Source organism: Mus caroli, unplaced genomic scaffold (genome assembly GCF_978045245.1).
Source record: "Mus caroli unplaced genomic scaffold, Mus_caroli_1 scaffold_2, whole genome shotgun sequence".
Taxonomy (NCBI): Eukaryota; Metazoa; Chordata; class Mammalia; order Rodentia; family Muridae; genus Mus; species Mus caroli.
Window position 1 is genome coordinate 25,218,398 of NW_028227257.1, and position 19,486 is coordinate 25,237,883.

The following is a 19,486-nucleotide window of genomic DNA, read 5'->3' on the forward strand; positions in this document are numbered from 1 at the left end:
TTTTTTGTGGGGGGGTGTTCGAGGCAGGGTTTCTCTGTGTAGCCCTGGCTGTCCTGGAACTCACTTTGTAGACCAGGCTGGCCTCGAACTCAGAAATCCTCCTGCCTCTGCCTCCCAAGTGCTGGGATTAAAGGTGTGCGCCACCATGCCCGGCTTTCTGCCTCTACCTCTTGAGTGCCATGTAACCTGACTAAACCCCTCTGTAGAGCCTGGGACAGCTGTGTCTCTATCCCATGATCGTCGGTCTCAGCAACAAGAGATAATACATACTAGTTAATAGCCATTTCCACTGCCCAAGCCCACAAAGAGGGACCCAGGCTTACTGTTTTGCTGTTTTACTTTGAGACAATTGGTATGTAGAATGACCTTAAACTTGGAAATTCCACCTCAGCCTCCTGAGTGTTGACCATAGAAAGCACTTACTGGGTGATGTACTCAGTCATGTCGGTCCTCATCATGAGTGCTGGGAGCACAGGATCTCCTGCTCCATGTCCTGGAGCCTGTGCAGAGGAAACTCACTGTAAGACCAGGACCTCAGACTGGCACACATAGCGTGAGCCAGTAGGGTTCTCTGGCTGGCAGTTCCCTCGTGGTTTTTCTTTTCCCAGCTCCTCCTCCTATCTCTTTGGAGTGAACCAGTTTTCTCTGGGAGCTTTGCCCAGGGGTTTGGTAGGTAGCCAGGCGTGTGTGTGTGTGTGTTCCTGTGTATGGTCAATTTCTGGCTACAGCTGACTAAGTGGGAGAGTAGAGCATTCCTCTGACTACACATTGATGAGGTAGCTGGCAGGGCAGGGAAGCAGATAATTGGCATCACTGATGCTGTGTGCTCATGGACACACCACACACACACACACACACACATATACACACACACAGGCACACAGAGGCACACACACACATGCGCACACACAGGACACATACTTTTCTGTTTCTACACGTTCTCCTTCTCTGCTAGCTGCTTGGTATACAGACACCTACTTGCCCACTTCCCCTTTCATCAGTTCTGTCCACAGAGAACATTCCCTAGGGGAGGAGCTCTCTATTAAGGTTTCTTCCCAGAAAGTCTGTCCGGGCTTCATTAAGCAGGACAATACGTGGGGGGACTTTTAAGGATCTAATTCTAGAATTGGTCTTGGGAAAGGGCCTCAATTCCTGGTGATTCTCTCTCTCTCTCTCTCTCTCTCTCTCTCTCTCTGTAGTCCCAGATGTCCTGGAGCTCACTCTGTAAACCATGCTGGCCTCAATCTCATAGATTCACCCACCTCTGCCCTCTGAGTGCTGGGATCAAAGGTGTGTACCACCACTACCACCTGTTGCTGTATTTTAAAAATTTTTTTGTTTTTGTTTTTGTTTTTTGTTTTTTGAGACAGGGTTTCTCTGTATAGCTTTGGCTGTCCTGGAACTCACTCTGTAGACCAGGCTGGCCTCGAACTCATGTATTTTAAAATTTTTAAACAGGGTCTCACTCAGTTGCCCAGGCTGGCCTTGAACTTGTGATTCTCCCGCTTCAGCCTTTCTGAGTATCTGAGATTACAGATCTTCCTTAGTAGGCCTAGCTTGTCCCTCAATATATAACTTAAAGTCTGGAGTTCAATTCCAAGCATACATATAGCAGCTCAAAACTATTTTTTTTTAAAGATTTATTTATTTATTATATGTAAGTACACTGTAGCTGTCTTCAGACACTCCAGAAGAGGGCGCCAGATCTCGTTACAGATGGTTGTGAGCCACCATGTGGTTGCTGGGATTTGAACTCCTGACCTTCGGAAGAGCAGTCGGGTGCTCTTACCCACTGAGCCATCTCACCAGCCCTCAAAACTATTTTTAACTCTAGTTTCTGGAATCTGGTGCCCTCTTCTGGCCCTCGAGGACTATATGTGGAGCACAGACACCCATAAAGGCAAAACATCAATCCACATAGGAATTAAAATAATTTAAAAAGTATAACCTGAGGGCCGGGCGTGGTGGCGCACGCCTTTAATCCCAGCACTCGGGAGGCAGAGGCAGGAGGATTTCTGAGTTCTAGGCCAGCCTGGTCTACAGAGTGAGTTCCAGGACAGCCAGGACTACACAGAGAAACCCTGTCTCGGAAAAAAAAAAAAAAAAAAAAAAAAAAAGTATAACCTGGAACTTGCTATGAACTAGAGCTAGTCTAGAGTTAGTCATGGTCCTTCTGCCTCAGTCTCCAGAATGCTGTGATTACAAATGTATGGCATCTGGCTTAGTCCAACAAGTGCACAGGGAGTGAATAGTGAAATTACCTCCTGCTGCTATGCATGCAGGGCAAGGGAGTAGGAGGGATGTGAGCCTGGAAGCCAGAAAGACCCAGGTTAGATTTAGTACTCATGTGTCTCAGTTATGCAGGATTTACACAGGCACAAATGATAGCAAAGATCAGCCAGCTCATGTGTCATGCAAACACAGAATAAGTGACATACATGTATTGCATATGTATATATATATATATACACACACACACATATATATATATATATATATATATATATATATATATATATATAAAATCACATGCCATTTTATTTATTTTCACTATTTTTGTGTGCATGAGTGTACTTGTTTGCAATGTGAATACAGGTTCCCAAGGAAGCTAGTGGTGTCAGATCTCCATGGAGCTGGAGTTACAAGTGGTTGTGAGCTGCCCAATGTGCATGCTGTGAATTTTAGTCTGTTCCACTATAAGAGCAGCCCTCTTTTTTTTTTTTTTTCTGTTTTTTTGAGACAGGGTTTCTCTGTGTAGCCCTGGCCCCTGGCTGTCCCGGAACTCACTCTGTAGACCATGCTGGCCTCAAACTCAGAAATCTGCCTGCCTCTGCCTCCTAAGTGCTGGGATTAAAGGCGTGCGCCACCACGCCCAGCTTTTTTTTTTTTTTTTTTTTTTTTTTTGCAGCGCCTGCTCTTAACCGCTGAGCCTTCTATCTCTTTATGTCTTTTTATTTTTATTTTTATTTTTTTATTTTATTTTTTATTTTTTTTTGGTTTTTCGAGACAGGGTTTCTCTGTATAGCCCTGGCTGTCCTGGAACTCACTTTGTAGACCAGGCTGGCCTCGAACTCAGAAATCCACCTGCCTCTGCCTCCCGAGTGCTGGGATTAAAGGCGTGCGCCACCACGCCCGGCTTATTTTTATTTTTTAAAGGCAGGGTCTCATGTAGCCTAGACTGAACTCAAACTTGCAGATCCTTCAGCCTCTACCTCCAAGTGATGGGACCAAACCCTCAAAGGAGTGGCATTTCTCCTCCTGGTGGGTAGACTTACCTCTTTAGAGGCTGCACCCTCAAGCTGAGTCAGGCCCACAAACTGTCACTGTTATCCTCTCCCCATGGCACACAAAACGTGAGAAACCATCTTCCTTAGCTCGTTTACCAGTTAACTCTGTCTGCAAAGTCCCTGGAGCCTAGGGTCCTGACACAGGCAGCCCTACTCCAGGATCCTTGATTCTTTTTCTTGTCCTTCAGCTTCCATGAGCGTCCAATCCTCGACGGCGCACAGAACTGGATCCTTGTGTTGCCCCATCCACAGAACCCGGACCCTTTATGTTCCCGCAGAGCACCCCACCCTCAACCTCCTCTAACTGTGGCCTTGAGGGAACGCGGTTCTGACCCACTCCCAAGTGATCCCGCTGCACATCCCTTAGTTTACCGGGTAGAGTCTCTTCAGTCACTCCCGGGGCCCTGCCCCCGTTAGCCACGCCCCCGACAGCCTGTCCTCCGAAGCTCCGCCCCCGAGGCCGGGGTAGGGTGGCGACTGGCTCTGCTGCCCCGCCGCCCTCTGCCCTGGGCGCTGGGTCGGAGCGGGCCGGGTACGGCGGGACCGGGCGAGCTCAGTGTACTGGGACTTCGAGGCGAAGATGGCGTCAGGCAGGCGCGCTCCGCGCACCGGGTTGCTAGAACTGCGCTGCGGGGCGGGCTCCGGGGCGGGTGGCGAGCGGTGGCAGCGGGTGTTGCTCTCTCTGGCGGAGGACGCGCTGACCGTGAGTCCCGCCGACGGCGAGCCCGGCCCGGAGCCCGAGCCCGCGCAGCTCAACGGCGCCGCTGAGCCCGGCGCGGCGCCCCCACAGCTGCCAGAAGCGCTGCTGCTCCAGCGGCGCCGCGTGACGGTGCGCAAGGCCGACGCCGGCGGGCTGGGCATCAGCATCAAGGGTAGGTGTGGGGCACCGAGGGCACGGGGTCGTGTTGTCTGTGCTGCTGCAGAGCGCTCAGGGGACACGGGGGACTGGCAGCGCACGGAGACTAGGTAACCGAAAACCTGTCTAGGGCGGAAAGGAGTCTCCGGGGGAGGAAGGAACAGAGTGAGGGAAGAGCACCAAGGTCGGAAGGGGCTTGGGGAGTTCAGGGGACTCAGAAGACACAAGTGTGGAAGGATGGGGGCGCACCAAGGACATTGGTGCTTAGTTCTGTTTTGAAGCAAAACGGTAGCTATGGGTACCAAGGGCAGGAGGGTCCCTGGGAAGACTGACGGGGGCGGGGGCGGCGGTGAAAGGAAAGGGACTTGAGGCCTGGGACACTGCTAGAACAAGAGGGGGGGGGGGAAGTCATGAGACACCACCTAGGCGGACTGGTAAAGGCCTGGAGTCTGGGAGCCTAATGTGGGTGCCAGAGATGGGTAGGAGGCACAGGCATTAGCAGAGAAGGGGCCAGTAAGGACCTAGACATCTTTGGCTTCAGAGGCTGTTTGCCTATGCTGGGAGTCCTGATGGCTAGGGTTGAGTCTCCTCATCTTCCCATTTGTACATGAACAGGTACATGGAGAGAGTGAACCCAGAGTTGCCATTCCTTCCTGAGAATTCTTAGTTTCCAAGACTGACAAGTGTTTGGCATGATCTCAATCTCATGTATCCCAGGCTAGACACATGGCCACTATGTAGCAGAGGAGAACACTGAATATAATCTTCCTATTTCCACCTCCAGAGTGCTGGGATTACTGGGCTCTGCTGCTAAAATAGGTTTATGTTGTGCTGGGGATCAAGCCTAGAGCTTTATAGATGCTAAGCAAGCACTTTACCAACTGACTCCTTCCCTAGCTCATTTAGGCTGCCATTGGAGTTCTAGAACTGAACTTCCACAAGTCACTTCCCATTTCTGAGTCTGTTTTGGTAACTTTACAATGAGGATGTTTCTGAGAGCAGGGCTTGCTGGCATGTGTGAGAGAAAGAGGCCAGGAGGGACTCTCAAAGCAACTAAACGTGGTGCTTAAAAAATCTACGTTCATATCCAGTGCTAGGCTCATATTTCTGTCCCTCTGTCCGTCAGATTGAAAGTATTCATACACTCCCAGGCCTCCTGGGAGGTGCTTGTGTGATAGCTCGCTTAAATCCTTTGGCCCAGGTTAGGGGATAAGCATGGTGGTGAATGTTAGGTGTTGTGGCCACTACACTTAGCTGCTCATGGTCTATTCCATCTTGACCATCAGTGGTGAAAGGTGAGTTTAATCATCAGTGGTGAGTTTAATCTCCATTTTTGCAGGTAAAAGAACTGAGACTCAGAAGGGAAAAATAATTTCCCCGGGGTTCAGTCAGTGAATGGCAGAACCAGGGTTTAAATCTTAATTATAGAGCTACTGTTGCCCTAAAGACTGTCCAGGGAATCATACCCTTCCCAGTCAGCTAAAGGGGGAATGGAAAAACAGAGAGCAGGCACCAACTTTCATCCCAAACTCGATGATAGGTCCAGGAAACAGACCAAATTAAAATATGCTCAGTGTGTCAGAGCAGGAAGGAACTAGAGTTCTAGAAAGTTCTGCTTTGCAGACAGACAAACTGACTCCCAGAGGAGCAGGGTCTTGCCAAGGTACAGAGACACGACTCAAATCTGTACTTCCAGGTGTTGGAAGGACATTTTTATGGGACTTTAGGGAAAGTAACAGTTTCATTCAATTCTTCCTGGATTGAAGACTGGGCTCCTGTTGCCATGGTAACTTCTTTTCTGGGGTCCAGCTGAGTCTGCGAGGCAGCTGGGAATGGTCATAGCTTCAAATGGAACTGAAGTCCTTACTTTTAGGTGGGGGAGGCTAGATATAAATAGAAACACCTTCTTCTCTTAGGCCTCAAGCCTTGTGTAGTGCCATGAACAACTGTCAGGCCTGGGTGGGGGTTGGGAGAGGTGTTCAGGCTCAAATGTCTCGGACTTATATAACCTTGAGACAATGACCTCTTGCTCTGTGCCACCAATCAGTACTTTGAGGATGGGCCAGGAATATGATATTCAAGGGTTTGACTTGAGTCTTTTGGAGACTGTGTCTTGCTGTGTAGTCTGTACTGTAAAGGGCTGGTCTTGAATGTGCAGTAATCCTTTATTTTTTTTGCCACCCCCGTGCTGAGATTACAAGCAAGTACCACCATGCCCAGCCCAGCTGATTATTTTAAAAAGACATTTGGTCTGGGTGTGGTGGCAAATGTCTTTAGTCTTAGCACCCCAGAGGCAGAGGCAGGTGGATCTCTCTGAGTTTCAGAATTAGCCTGTTGGACATAGTGAGTTCCAGGCCAGTCAGCTGCATAGTGAGATCTTGTCTCAAACAAACACACAAGCAGAAGGCATCTGGGGGCTGATGAAATGGCTCAGAAGCAGGGGTTCTCAACCTTCCTAACACTGCAGCCGTTTCATACAGTTCCTCATGTTGTGGGGATCCGCAACCATACATTTATTTTCATTGCGATTTCATAACTACAATTTTGCTACTGTTATGAATAATAATGTAAATAAAGGATGTGTGATATTCAATCCCTGTGAAAGGGTTGTTTGACCCCCTCAGAGGGGTAGAGACCCACAGGTTGAGAGCCGCTGGCTCAGTAAGTAAAGGTGCTTGCTGCCAAGACTAATGATCAGTTTACCCCAGGACCCAGATGGTGGAAGGAGAGAACCAACTCCTACAAGTTGTCCTCTGATCTCCACATGTATGCTATATATATAGCACATGTGTACTTGAATACACGATAACAGACACACAGTAGATAAATACATGTTAAACTTTTTTTTTTTTGAGACTGGGTTTCTCTGTATAGCCCTGGCTGCCCTGGAACTCACTTTGTAGACCAGGCTGGCCTCGAACTCAGAAATCTGCCTGCCTCTGCCTCCCGAGTGCTGGGATTAAAGGCGTGCGCCACCATGTTAAATTTTTTTAAATGGCATTTAAGATTTTAATAATAAAGTAATACAGTAAAATGTGTTACTTTCTTATATCAGAGATGAAATTCAGATATACTTTTGAAATTTCTAGAACTTAAAGCCTTCCCTTCTAGTGTGAATCCTGGTTAACAAAGCCCATTTAATTAATTTATTTTTGAGATGGCCTTATATATTCCAGGCTGGTCTCAACCCCCTCCTCCCTCTCTATTTCCTAGTGCTGGAATAACAGGCATTCTGTACCACACCCAGCTCTGGATTCTAAAACTTCGTGGTTATAGAAGAGGGCCTTTTAGGCCATAACAATCAATACTCCTCTTAAATCCAGATTAGGGGTTATCAATAAATTCTGATATTGTGGGAAATTACTTAAAATATAAAACATTTAAAAATCAATAAAGCAGCAAACACACGAAACATTTAAATAAAAGATCCAGAGCCAAACTACCGCATTATGGATTCAGAAAATATATTATTAGCCTGTCTTGCTGTATCTGTGGGTGGCTCTGCACGCAAGGCAATTCATTCCTCCCTAAACCCCCTGAAATGCTGGGATTATAGCCACAAATCATCATGCCTTTATTTCTCATTATTCACTTATCTCCCCTTTCCCAACACAGCGTCAGTTTTGCCTTGATAAGTTTCCCAAGTGTTGAAGCACCTGCCTCAGTCTGCCCTTCATTTTGTGCCTGTGTGTAGGGGGCCGGGAAAACAAGATGCCTATTCTCATTTCCAAGATCTTCAAGGGACTGGCAGCAGACCAGACGGAGGCCCTCTTTGTTGGGGATGCTATCCTGTCTGTGAATGGTGAAGATTTGTCCTCTGCCACCCACGATGAAGCGGTACAGGCCCTTAAGAAGACAGGCAAGGAGGTTGTGTTGGAGGGTAAGTACTGGGGTACAGAACCCAGAGGCTGAGGAGGGCTGGTTTAATTTCTTTCAATCTTCCCCAAGTCCCCAAGTGGCTCCAGTCTGGCCTTAAGGGCATGTGGGCATGAAAATAGAACCAGGACCTACCTGGGGTCAGTGTGGGCTGCTGGAAGGAGAGCAGGCACAGCGCTAAGGAGTTCTGGTTTGTATCTCTTGCTTCTAGCCCACTAGTAGTGTGGTCTTGGACAAAACACTTCATTTCTATGAACCTTAATTTCCTCTTTTAATGGAGACATAACTCCCAGCTCTCTGGGTTGTGACCAAGACGTGCCACCCATTGAGTGCTAAGCCAAAGAAGAGAGTGAGGCCCCAGAAAGAAAAACTAAGATTCTTGGCTGCAGAGCCACAGGAGCTTTTTAACCCCAGGCTCTTTTAGCATCCAGGGACCCTCAGATCCTGAGATCTGGCCAGTATGTAGTGTGTGTCACATTCAATGAAGATCAGAGAAGTGCTTTGAAGAGAACCTGACTTGGGTGGCTCTCTGCAAAGCTGTCCATGTGTGGTCCTGAGGAGCCTCACTTTCTCTGGCTCTCAGTTGCTCCATTGACCCCCCACCCCCAAAGGCCTCCTGATGTGGTTATCTGCCGTTTGACACTCTCAGGAGATTTCTGCTTTGCTCAGCCTTTCCCTCGAACTCTGTGTACTGTGTCAGCTCCAGCCTGTAGGGGCCTGAGGAATGTATCTTTGGCTTCTTGCCCAGAATAGGAACGGAGAGATCGGGGAGGCTGGCGGACAGTGCCATGACTAGCAAAGCTGCTGAGGTCAGTCCCAGACCCCAATCCTGCCAGCTTTCTCCAAGGGTCTTCAAGATGACACAGATGTAAAGAGGCTTTGGGACCCTGGGTGACCTTTGCCACTTATAAAGATTAATTTTAATCTTATTTGAATGGGTGTTTCTGCCTGCCTGTATATCTGTTCACTCTGTGCATGAATTGTACCTGGATCTTCTTTTGACCCACTCTCAGCCACTGAGCTATTGCCTCGGACCCTCACCTTTGCCATTCCTGTGGTACAAGAACTCAATTCCTGTTCAGTTTAGTTTTATTTTATATTTTAGGCATATTTATAACTAGTATTGATACATTTTATTTATCTCATTGTGTATAGTGGTTTTGTTTTGTCTGGTTTGGTTTGGATAGAGTCTCATATAGCTCAGGTTGGCCTTGAGCTCCCTATGTAACTGAGGGCGACTTTGAAATGCTCTTCCTCCACCCACCTCCTAAGTGCTGGGTCATAGGTATGTGCTACTGTGCCTGGCGTATGTAATATATCCATAGCTGATCTGTATATATATGTAACCAGTCACACACACACACACACACACACACACACACTCACAAAGCAGAAGCAGGAAGATTTTTGTGAGATCAGGGGCAGCCTGCTTTACCTAGGGAGTTCCAGATCAGCTAGTGCTAATAGTGAGACTCTTTCTTGAGGAAAAAAAAAACCACACTGGGGAGGAATGATGGTTCAACAGTTAAGAGCACTTGTTCCTCTTTTAGAGGATTGGCTTTGATTCCCAGCACTCACTCACATGGTGATTCACAACCATCTGAAACTCCAACACCCTCTTTTGACCTCTTGGGGCACCAGGCATACAAGTGGTACATATACATATGTTCAGGCAAAATACTCATACATAAAAAATAAAAAAATGAACACATCTAATAAAAAGAAAAGAAAAGGCAGGATTCTGCCAGTGAGGTCTATTCCCAGTCTCTATCAGTCATACTTAAACAGCATAGCATCATACATGTTATGGATAGGAGAGAGACTTTTCCCTTCAGATCTTACTATTTTAATGTTTATAGCCGGTGATGCGATTTAAAACAATTGATAGTCATCAAAATGCCACATTTTATTTTATTTTATTTTTTTTTTATTTTATTTTTTTTTTTTGGTTTTTCGAGACAGGGTTTCTCTGTGTAGCCCTGGCTGTCCTGGCACTCACTTTGTAGACCAGGCTGGCCTCGAACTCAGAAATCCGCCTGCCTCTGCCTCCCGAGTGCTGGGATTAAAGGCGTGCGCCACCTCGCCCGGCTTTTTATTTTATTTTTTAAGGAGGTAGGATTTATTTTAAGCTTATGGTTTGATGGGATAAAGGAGAAAAAAAGGCAGGAAGATGGCTGAGTTTATGACAGCAAGCGCGTGTGTGGGGCTGTTCACATCTAGATGGATCACACCGTAGGTGATGCTAAAGCTCCTTTAGTTTCTGTTGTTTGCAACTCTTTGTTTGTTTGTTTTGAGAGAGGGTCTCTCTATTTAACTCTGGCTGTCCCAGAACTCACTATGTAGAGTAGGTCGGCTTTGAACTCAGAGAGATCTGCCTGCCTCTTGCTCCCAGGTGCTGGGATTAAAGCCATATGCTACTGCATGTGACTTGCTGTTTGAAATCTTAGTGTATAGATGGCAAAGTGTTGCTGGAGCTATGTTCCCAATCCATACCTTCTCATCTTTAGGTTGAGAACAGTTTGTTTGTAGCACATACTTCATTCTGAGAAGGATGAGTGATTGACATTTGGTAGGAGGTAGCAGCAGGAGGATCAGAACTTCAAGGTCATCCTTGGCTAGGCCAGCCTGGGTCTGGGAGGGGAGGGAAGGGGAGGGGAGGGAGAGAGCAGAGACATAGCTCAGGGACTGCTTGATGCTCTTTTAGAGGACCCAAGTTCAGTTCCCAGCACCAAGATCAGTGGTTCACAACTGCCTATTAACTCCTGCTATAGAGATCTAGGAGGCCCTTTTCTGGTCTCTGTGGGCAGCCTCACACATGTGGGACATACAAACACAGACACGCACAGAGACAGACAGACAGGCAGGCAGTCACTTCTTTTTTTTTTTTTTTTTTGAGACAGGGTTTCTCTGTATAGCCCTGGCTGTCCTGGAACTCACTTTGTAGACCAGGCTGGCCTCGAACTCAGAAATCCGCCTATCTCTGCCTCCCAAGTACTGGGATTAAAGGTGTGAGCCACCACCACCCGGCAGGCAGTCACTTCTTATTAAAAGAATAATGGTGCCAGGTGTAATGGCACACACATCTTTACTCTCAGCACTCAGAGATAGAGGCAGGTAGATCTCTATAAGTTTGATGGAAAGCCAGGTATATGTAGTTCCAGATAAGCTAAGGCCTACATAGTGAGACTCTGTTTCAAAAAACAAACAAAAGAATACTAACAAAAAAGATACTTAGACATCTCCCATTCCTTCATTTTATGTTTTGGTTATTTGGTGTAGTTTCGAGTAGCCCAGGCTGACTTTGAACTCCTGATTTTCCTGCCTTCATCTCTTGAATGTGGAGGTTACAGGCTATAATACCATCATGCCTGGATTTGTTTGTTTGTTTTGGTTTTTCGAGACAGGGTTTCTCTGTGTAGCCTTGGCTGACCTGGAACTCACTTTGTAGACCAGGCTGGCCCCGAACTCAGAAATCCGCCTGCCTCTGCCTCCCAAGTGCTGGGATTAAAGGCGTGTGCCACCACGCCCGGCTTGCGTTCTGCTTTACATTTTGTTTTTTTACTTGAATTCTCATTCTCTCTCCCTCCCTCTCTTTAGATCCCTTTAGTGTTGATGTGGTGGTGAGAGACCTGGAGCTGAACTTAAGGGTCACACATATTAGGTGCCTTTCTACCACTAAGCTATGTTCTCAGCCTTGAAGTCTTTTTGACCTGGTCTCTAGGCCAGCTGCCTCCTGGAAAGGGGAGTTCTCTTCAAGGCAGCACAACAGGCCAATATGGAGGGAAGGGTGCCGGGCGAGGAACTGGGCTCAAAAGCCTGTACTGCAGGAGTGATTTAACAGCTTACAGGACAGGAGGATGATGGGTTGTGCTTGTCCCTTGAGACTTTGAAAAGTTTGTTTGGATTAGACATTGAATGTTCCCAAGTAGTCACCAGGACTCTTAGGAGCTTGCTGGAGTCTAGGTTTCCTGAGAGCCAAACCATTGGTCACGTTGTTCTGAACTTCCCCAGCCCTAACCTACTCCTAAGGTGACCTGGAAGGCAGGTCTGTCATTTGGATGTGAACTTGGCCAGGCAGCTTGGTGGGTATAGAATTCTGAGAATGTCCTGGAAGAACAGGTGTCAACAGTGAATTCCAGGTGTTTCCCATAAGCCTCCTTCCCTGGCCCAAGCTTGGGGACTCAGCTAGGCCTCAGCCACCTCAGCCTGCCTTGTAGAACTTTTTTCTGCTAAGTCAGCGATCTGCACAAATCTTCTGAGCCTGTTCTCAGTCACAGGGATATGTTTGTGACTAGTGCCCGGGTGCAAGCTGGCAGCCAGCACGCCTCTGTCTGCTGCTTAGAGAGGCCCATTGTGCATGCAGAGCTCATGCCAGGACTAGCCTGGGCCCTTGGAGACCAGGCCGGGGAGGAGAGGGAGGGATGCCTGCAAGGAAAATGCCCTGCTTTCTTTCATTCCTTTTCCAATTTGGCTGAACATACTGACAATGACAGTGAATCTGTCATGCACTGAAAAATAATATGAAGGCACAGTAAAAGCTAATAAAGCAAGTCTTAGTCTAAGTGCTTTATCCAACGTGAGACGCTTACATGTCATACAGAGGTCTCCTGGCGATCCCCCACACCCCCCACACCCTCAACCCGCAGACAAAGTTTCTCTGTGTAGCCCTGGCATTCCTGGAATTCATAGAGATCCACCTGCCTCTGCCTTCCAAGTGCTGGGACTAAAGGTATGCACACACACACACACACACACACACACACACACATATATATATATATATATATATATATATATATATATATATAGCCAGGGTGGAACAAACTTGTAATCTCAGGTACTCATGAGGCTAAAGCAAGAGGATCTGTTGAGCTCAGACATTTAGGGTCCTCTTGGGCAACACAGTGAGACCCCATCTTAAGAGGGGATAAAGAAGGGATGCGAAATTCGTGTGCTTTCTAAGTGCAGCTCTTACTGCTCATCAAAGAAACTTCCATTTGCGATGGTCAGGGGCTCTTTCAGAGAAACACAGCTGGCCAAGGTGTAGAGAGTGAGTGACATTGGTGTGCCCAGCCTCAGATAGGACACCTGTAAGAGAACCCTATACCCAGGAGTAAGGGACACAGAGCAAGGGGTGGTGGTGGTGGTGGTGGTGGTGGTGGAAAGATTGTGGGAGCCAGAGGGCGGAGAGAGTTGCTATGAGATAGTCTTCTGGGTGTGATAGGGATGTTGTAACCATGAGCTCTCAACAATATGGTCCCCTCACAAGAGCACGCCAAGTTGACATGCCAACAAAGATGGGGGAAATGTTCAGAAGGCCTTACCCCTATTGAAGAGCTATAAGCACTTAATGGCTACTAAAGGAGAATCAGTTTTCTCTAGGGATGAGCCCCTGATAGGTCACCCAAGGCAAAGTGGTCAGACCTATACCCATGTACATACGGGTAACACATATGGGTAACAATTATGGGACTCAGTGGAGTGTGTGTGTGTGTGTGTGTAAACAAAAGTAATTATAGAGGAAGAGGACATGAACTTGTGAAGGGGATATAGTGGAAGGGGACATAGAAGAGTTGGCGGGGTAGGAATGATATAAATACAGTGTACTCATGCATGGAATTAAACAAATATGGAGCTGATATGCTTCTGAAAAATTTAGATATAGTGACTAGAGGAATTAACAACAAGGTTACGTTGTATTGGGGAGACCATGATGAAAGAATCCCTTTCCTATGTAAGAGAAGCCTTTGCTCTCAAGAGGTCTCTTTTAGAACTTTGACTTACTTTAGTAGAGTCTCTCCCAGTTGAAAGGTATAAGGCATTTTGTTTATTTGGTTTTGCAAATAAAATGTAGAGACATATAGAAAAAAAATGAGGGTGGGAGGAGCAGTGGGAGAGTGTGGTGGCTGAGTGTACTTAATGCTCAGAGCTCCATTCCTAGTCCCCACATTGGGGTGGCTCGCAATGGCCTGTGAATCCAGTTCTAGGGGACCTGACAACCTCTTCTGGCCTCTGTGAGCTCCAACATAAGGTGGCATACATCCACATAGACAGACAGAAATAAAAATAAATTCATCTTTTTATTTTAAATAAGAAAACAAAAGAAGAAAAAGTAAAAGACGTGGTGACACATGCTTTTAATCCTAAGCACCCAGGAGGCTGAGGCAGGAGGATTACTATGAATTTCAGGCCAACCTGAACTATAAGTAAGACCCTGAGTCAAAAACAAATAAACAAACAAACTAACAAGCCAAAGGGAACAAAGGAGAAGAAAAAGACAAAAGTATATATTAGCACATAGTAAATGTTCGTGATAAAAGACAGCCTAGAATAAGAATTGCTATTATTAATATTATTGTTGTTGTTATTTGTTGTTTTTTATACTAGCAAGTCACTTACTTTTCTTAAGTTATGCAGCTAATAAGATTCTGACTATAAACTGAACTGATTTCTATCTGGATACAGAGGACATGATAGCCCCGGTCTTGGATGATACAACCTATCATGTTGTGTTTTTTTTGTAAGAGTAAAGAATAATGCACGTAAAGCCAAGACTAGCCCATTCATTAGGATGAGATAGTGCATTTCAAGTGTCTGGAATAGAAACACACCACACACAGACACAGACACCACCGACACACACACACACACACACAGTGCTGGGAATCAAACCTCATGGCCTGAGGGCCTGAGGGCCTCATGCATGACTGGCAAGAACTGTACCACTGAGCTATACCTCCAACCTGGAAGCTTTCTGGGAACGGAAGCCATCGTATCCACTTCTGAGCCCTACTGCCTTCTCTAGGGCTGGAACATAGCTCTGTACATTTTGAGTCTTGAGAGTGGTTGTGGATCAATCAATCGGGTATGTCTCTGGCCTTTTGACTTTCCTGCTAATGTTCATGGTTGTGGTTGTTATTCCTAAATCTTTAAGAAGGTCTCCGGGCTCATTCTGGCTTGGGAACTTTGAGCGTTTCTGTATGGGTTCTTGGAACACTGAGGCCATTCAAGCTCTACCTCTTCCTCTGGGAGAATAGACCCTGCTGTGTCCCATGTGACTTGGCTGAGTACATTAACAGCTTTAAAGTGGAGGTAGCTAATTTGGGGTGACCTATTCAGCTGAGCTGAGTGTTCTGTGCCCCTTAGGTGCCAGGGGGACTTCTGTGCCTGGAATAGACATAAATGGAATCCCTGTCTGGGTCTCCCATGAATGCAAAGACCTGCTATTTTGACTATTGTTCTTAGGGAGACATTTTTTTGGCTGCACACACAGAAGTTTGGATCATGTGACTCCTCCCAGGCAAAACTTGGCCTAACCTAGCGCTGGCCTGATCTGCAGAACTCTACTGAAATGCTTGTGGCTGTTGCCAGTAACAAGGTTCAGCAGGTAAAACGCCTGCTCGCTGCCAAACCTGATGACTTGAGTTCAATCTCCAGAAGCCACATGCCGGAGGAAGGGAACTGATTCTCGCAAGCTGTTCCCAACCTCTGCACACGTGTGCTGGTCCTATACATAAACACAGGCAATACATAGAATTTAATAAAAAGAATTAGGGCTAGGAAGGAAGTAGTACAGGGGCAGGGTGCTTTCTCCCCAACACCATCGTCTCCCTGGACACAACAAACATAGAAAAACTGCCTGTGGGTCTTTAGACACAGGTTGATGCCCCATTCCTGTGACAGCCTCCTGCTGGTGATGAGAGATAAATAACAATGGAAATAAAAACAATAAGCAGGGCTGGAGAGATGGCTCAGCAGGTAAGAGCACTGACTGCTCTTCTGAAGGTCTTGAGTTCAAATCCCAGCAACCACATGGTGGCTCACAACCATCTGTAATGAGATCTGATGCCCTCTTCTGGGGTGTCTGAAGACAGCTACAGTGTACTTACACATAATAAATAAATCTTAAAAAAAAAACAACCCAATAAGCAGTGTCCACTGTTTATAGAGTTCCCATAATGTGCTGGGCACTGTGTCTTCCCTGTCTCCTTTCATTGCATTCTCAGTGTCATCCCCTTGAGTGAGACACACTGTTAATTTAATCATACAAATGGTGACACTGAAACCCGGGTGAGGTTCCTTGCCCAAAGTCATACTTACCTGGTCTATGTAGTTAGTTCCAGGCAAGCCAAGGCTACAAAGTGAGACTATCTCTCACAACAAACAAACAAACAAACATAGGAAGTGAACCCAGATTTCTCAGAAGCAATCTTCTTTTGGAACTCAAGCTGTAGACCAGGCTGGCCTCCAACTCAGAAATCCACCTGCCTCTGCCTCCTGAGTGCTGATGTTAAAGGCATTTGCACTCCCTGACTCTTCCCATTACCACCCCCCCCCCCCCGTGATGTTTTTAAACATTCACACTGCAAGGCATGTGGCTCTCAGAGGTCTAGTTTATCCGTTACAAAGAGATTTTCATCTCTTTCATTTAATAGGTGAAGTTTAGTTATCTTAATTACTTCTCTCCTTGCTGTGATCAAATAACTGACAAAAATCAACAACAACAACAACAAAACAACAAAACAAAACAAAAACCCCAAAACAGGGCTAGAGAGATGGCTCTTTTAAAAATCCAAAGGTCCTGAGTTCAAATCCCAGCAACCACATGGTGACTCACAACCATCCGTAATGAGATCTGATGCCCTCTTCTGGTGCATCTTAAGACAGCTTCAGTGTACTTATGTATACTAATAAATAAATCTTAAAAAAAAAAAAAGACCCAAACCCAAAACCATGCCCCATGCCCACAAACAAACAAACAAACAAACAAACAATTTAAGGAATTACCTGTACAATCCATCGTGGCACTGAAGTCCTGGCAGCAAGGGTTTAAGTTCACAGGTCACAGGTCACAGTGCATCTGCAGTCCATAAGCAGATAGAGATGAATTCAGCTCTCTTTCTTTTTATTCCTGTGCCACCCTAGCCCTTGGAATGACATTAGCTATGTCAAGGGTGGGACTTCTCACCTCACTAACCTAATCTAGAAAGTTCCTCATAGCTGTGCCCAGAGGCTTGTGAGTTTTGGCAGCCAATGTTCACTATCACATTAGGTTAAAGTATGTGAGAGAGTAGGGCTTGGTGCTTGCTACACAATCAACATCAATAAATGCTCTTTTTGTTGGGAATGGTGACACACACCTTTATGTCCAGCACCAGGGAGGCAGATATCTGTGTGTTTGAGGCCAGCCTGGTCTACATAGTGAGTTTCAGGCTAGCCAGTGCTACAGAGTGAGACTCTTTCACAAACATCTCTGTTTCTGTCTCTGTTACACAAAATTAACTTAAAAGAGTCTTAAAAAAAAAAAAAAGCTGGGCATGGTGGCGCATGCCTTTAATCCCAGCACTCGGGAGGCAGAGGCAGGCAGATTTCTGAGTTCGAGGCCAGCCTGGTCTACAGAGTGAGTTCCAGAACAGCCAGGGCCACACAGAGAAACCCTGTCTCGAAAAACCAAAAAAGAAAAAAAAAAAAAAAGGAACAGAACAGAAGTAATCCCAACATTTGGGAGGTAGAGGCAGGAGGAGGAGTGAGTTCAAGGCCAGCCTGGGCTACATGAGACCATGTTTCAACAAGAATAAGACAACCAACAGCCCCCTCCCCTTCACAGTGATAACCACTATTGATGTTTTTACATCAAGGTACTCTTTTTTTTTTAATTTTAAAGATTTATTTATTTAATTAAAAAAAATAGGTTTATTTTTTACACTGTAGCTGTCTTCAGACACCACAGAAGAGGGCAACAGATCTCATGGTGGTTGTGAGCCACCATGTGGTTTTTGGGATTTGAACTCAAGACCTTCAGAAGAGCAGTCAGTGCTCTTAACCACTGAGCCATCTCTCTAGCCCCACATTTATTTATTTATTTATTTATTTATTTATTTATTTATTATGTATATAGTATTATGCCTGCATGTATGCCTGCAGGGCAGAAGAGGGCACCAGATCCCATTACAGATGGTTGTGAGCCACCACATGGTTGCTGGGAATTGAACTCAGGACCTTTGGAAGAGCAGTCAGTCCTTTTTTTTTTTTTTTTTTTTTTTTTTTTTTTTAGTAGAGAAAGGAGGTATATTTCAAGTCGGCACACTGAAAAGAGGAACAAATAATGGGATCCAAGGTCACCCCACCCCAACGTAGGGTCCTGCAATGAGGGTTCCTTTGCAATAGAAAACAAGAAGTATGCAAACCTAAGCAGTCCTGATTGAGGTGAGGTTGGGCCCACACTGAGCCACCACAGCCTCTATGACAGTGTCTCCTGTGAGGTGATCTGATGAGTGACCAGAACTCTGTGGGGCTTCTGTGGGAGCCAAGTTTCTCCTCCTGCCAGTGCCAGGTTTCATCCTTGGCCCTCTGCCTGCAGAAAATTCCCAAAGGGATTCCAATTGTTTCTGGTGTGTCTGCTTCCATTTCCCGGTATCTGACAGAAGGGGCGCAGTGTCTCTTTGGAGTGGCTTCACTTTTTCCAGCTCAGTTATATTTCTCCAGTCTTCCTTTGTACAGTTGTCTTGAGTGAAGATGCCCATGTCCAAAATTGCAATTTTTGTCTTTTCTTGATCCACCTCTCTCTCCTCAAGCTTCCTGGACCTCTCCTCATGGCTCCACTCCTTTTCTTTTCCTTCCTTCCTCTCTCTCTCTCTCTCTCTCTCTCTCTCTCTCTCTCTCTCTCTCTCTCTTTCCTTTTTTTTTTTTTTTTTTTTTTTTGAGTTTTTCCAGACTGCCTTTGCCTCCCAAGTGCTGGGATTGAAGGCATGTGCCATCATTGCCTGGCCAGTCAGTACTTTTAACCCCTGAGCCATCTCTCCAGCCCCCAGGATACTTTTTATTTATTTTTTATTTTATTTTATTATTTTTTAAAGATTTATTTTATTTATTATATTGTAAGTACACTGTAGCTGTCTTCAGACACTCCAGAAGAGGGAGTCAGATCTCGTTACGGATGGTTGTGAGCCACCATGTGGTTGCTGGGATTTGAACTCCGGACCTTCGGAAGAGCAGTCGGGTGCTCTTACCCACTGAGCCATCTCACCAGCCCCCCAGGATACTTTTTATGCTTGTGCTTATTAATTATTAAGTTAAAGACATATGTAACTCTTTTTGAGATGGGGGCAGGTCTTGCTATGTAACCCTGGTTATCCCTGTGTAGACCATATGTGGCTGGTCTTAGCAATCCTATTGCCTCAGTCTTCCAAGTAAGCTACTCTACCTGGCTTATTTATTTTATTTTTATACAGTCCTGAGGACCTTGCTATAAATATGCCTTGCAGTAGGAATATTTAAGAACATTGCTTCTAAGAGATCTGGGCTCAAAATTTATGTTTGTTTTGTTTATTTGAGAGAGTCTCACTTTGTAGCCCTGGCTTGCCTGGAATTTACTTTGTAGACCTTAGGCAAGTAACCTTGCCTGAGTCTCAGTGTCACCATTTGTATGATGAGATTTACAGTGTGTCTCATTCAAGGGGGTGGCACT

At 46.0% G+C, this 19,486-nt stretch overlaps 1 protein-coding gene across 1 annotated transcript in view; it reads left to right on the plus strand.

Moving 5' to 3' along the window:
- The first annotated feature begins 3,748 nt into the window (after positions 1–3,748).
- Positions 3,749–19,486, plus strand: part of Snta1 (syntrophin alpha 1) — a 33,994-nt gene continuing 18,256 nt past the window's right edge. Inside the window, exons 1-2 of the mRNA XM_021152927.3 lie at positions 3,749–4,159; positions 7,838–8,023. Coding sequence (XP_021008586.1) covers positions 3,868–4,159; positions 7,838–8,023 — 478 coding nt within the window. The 5' untranslated portion in view covers positions 3,749–3,867. The remainder of the gene's footprint in view (positions 4,160–7,837; positions 8,024–19,486) is intronic.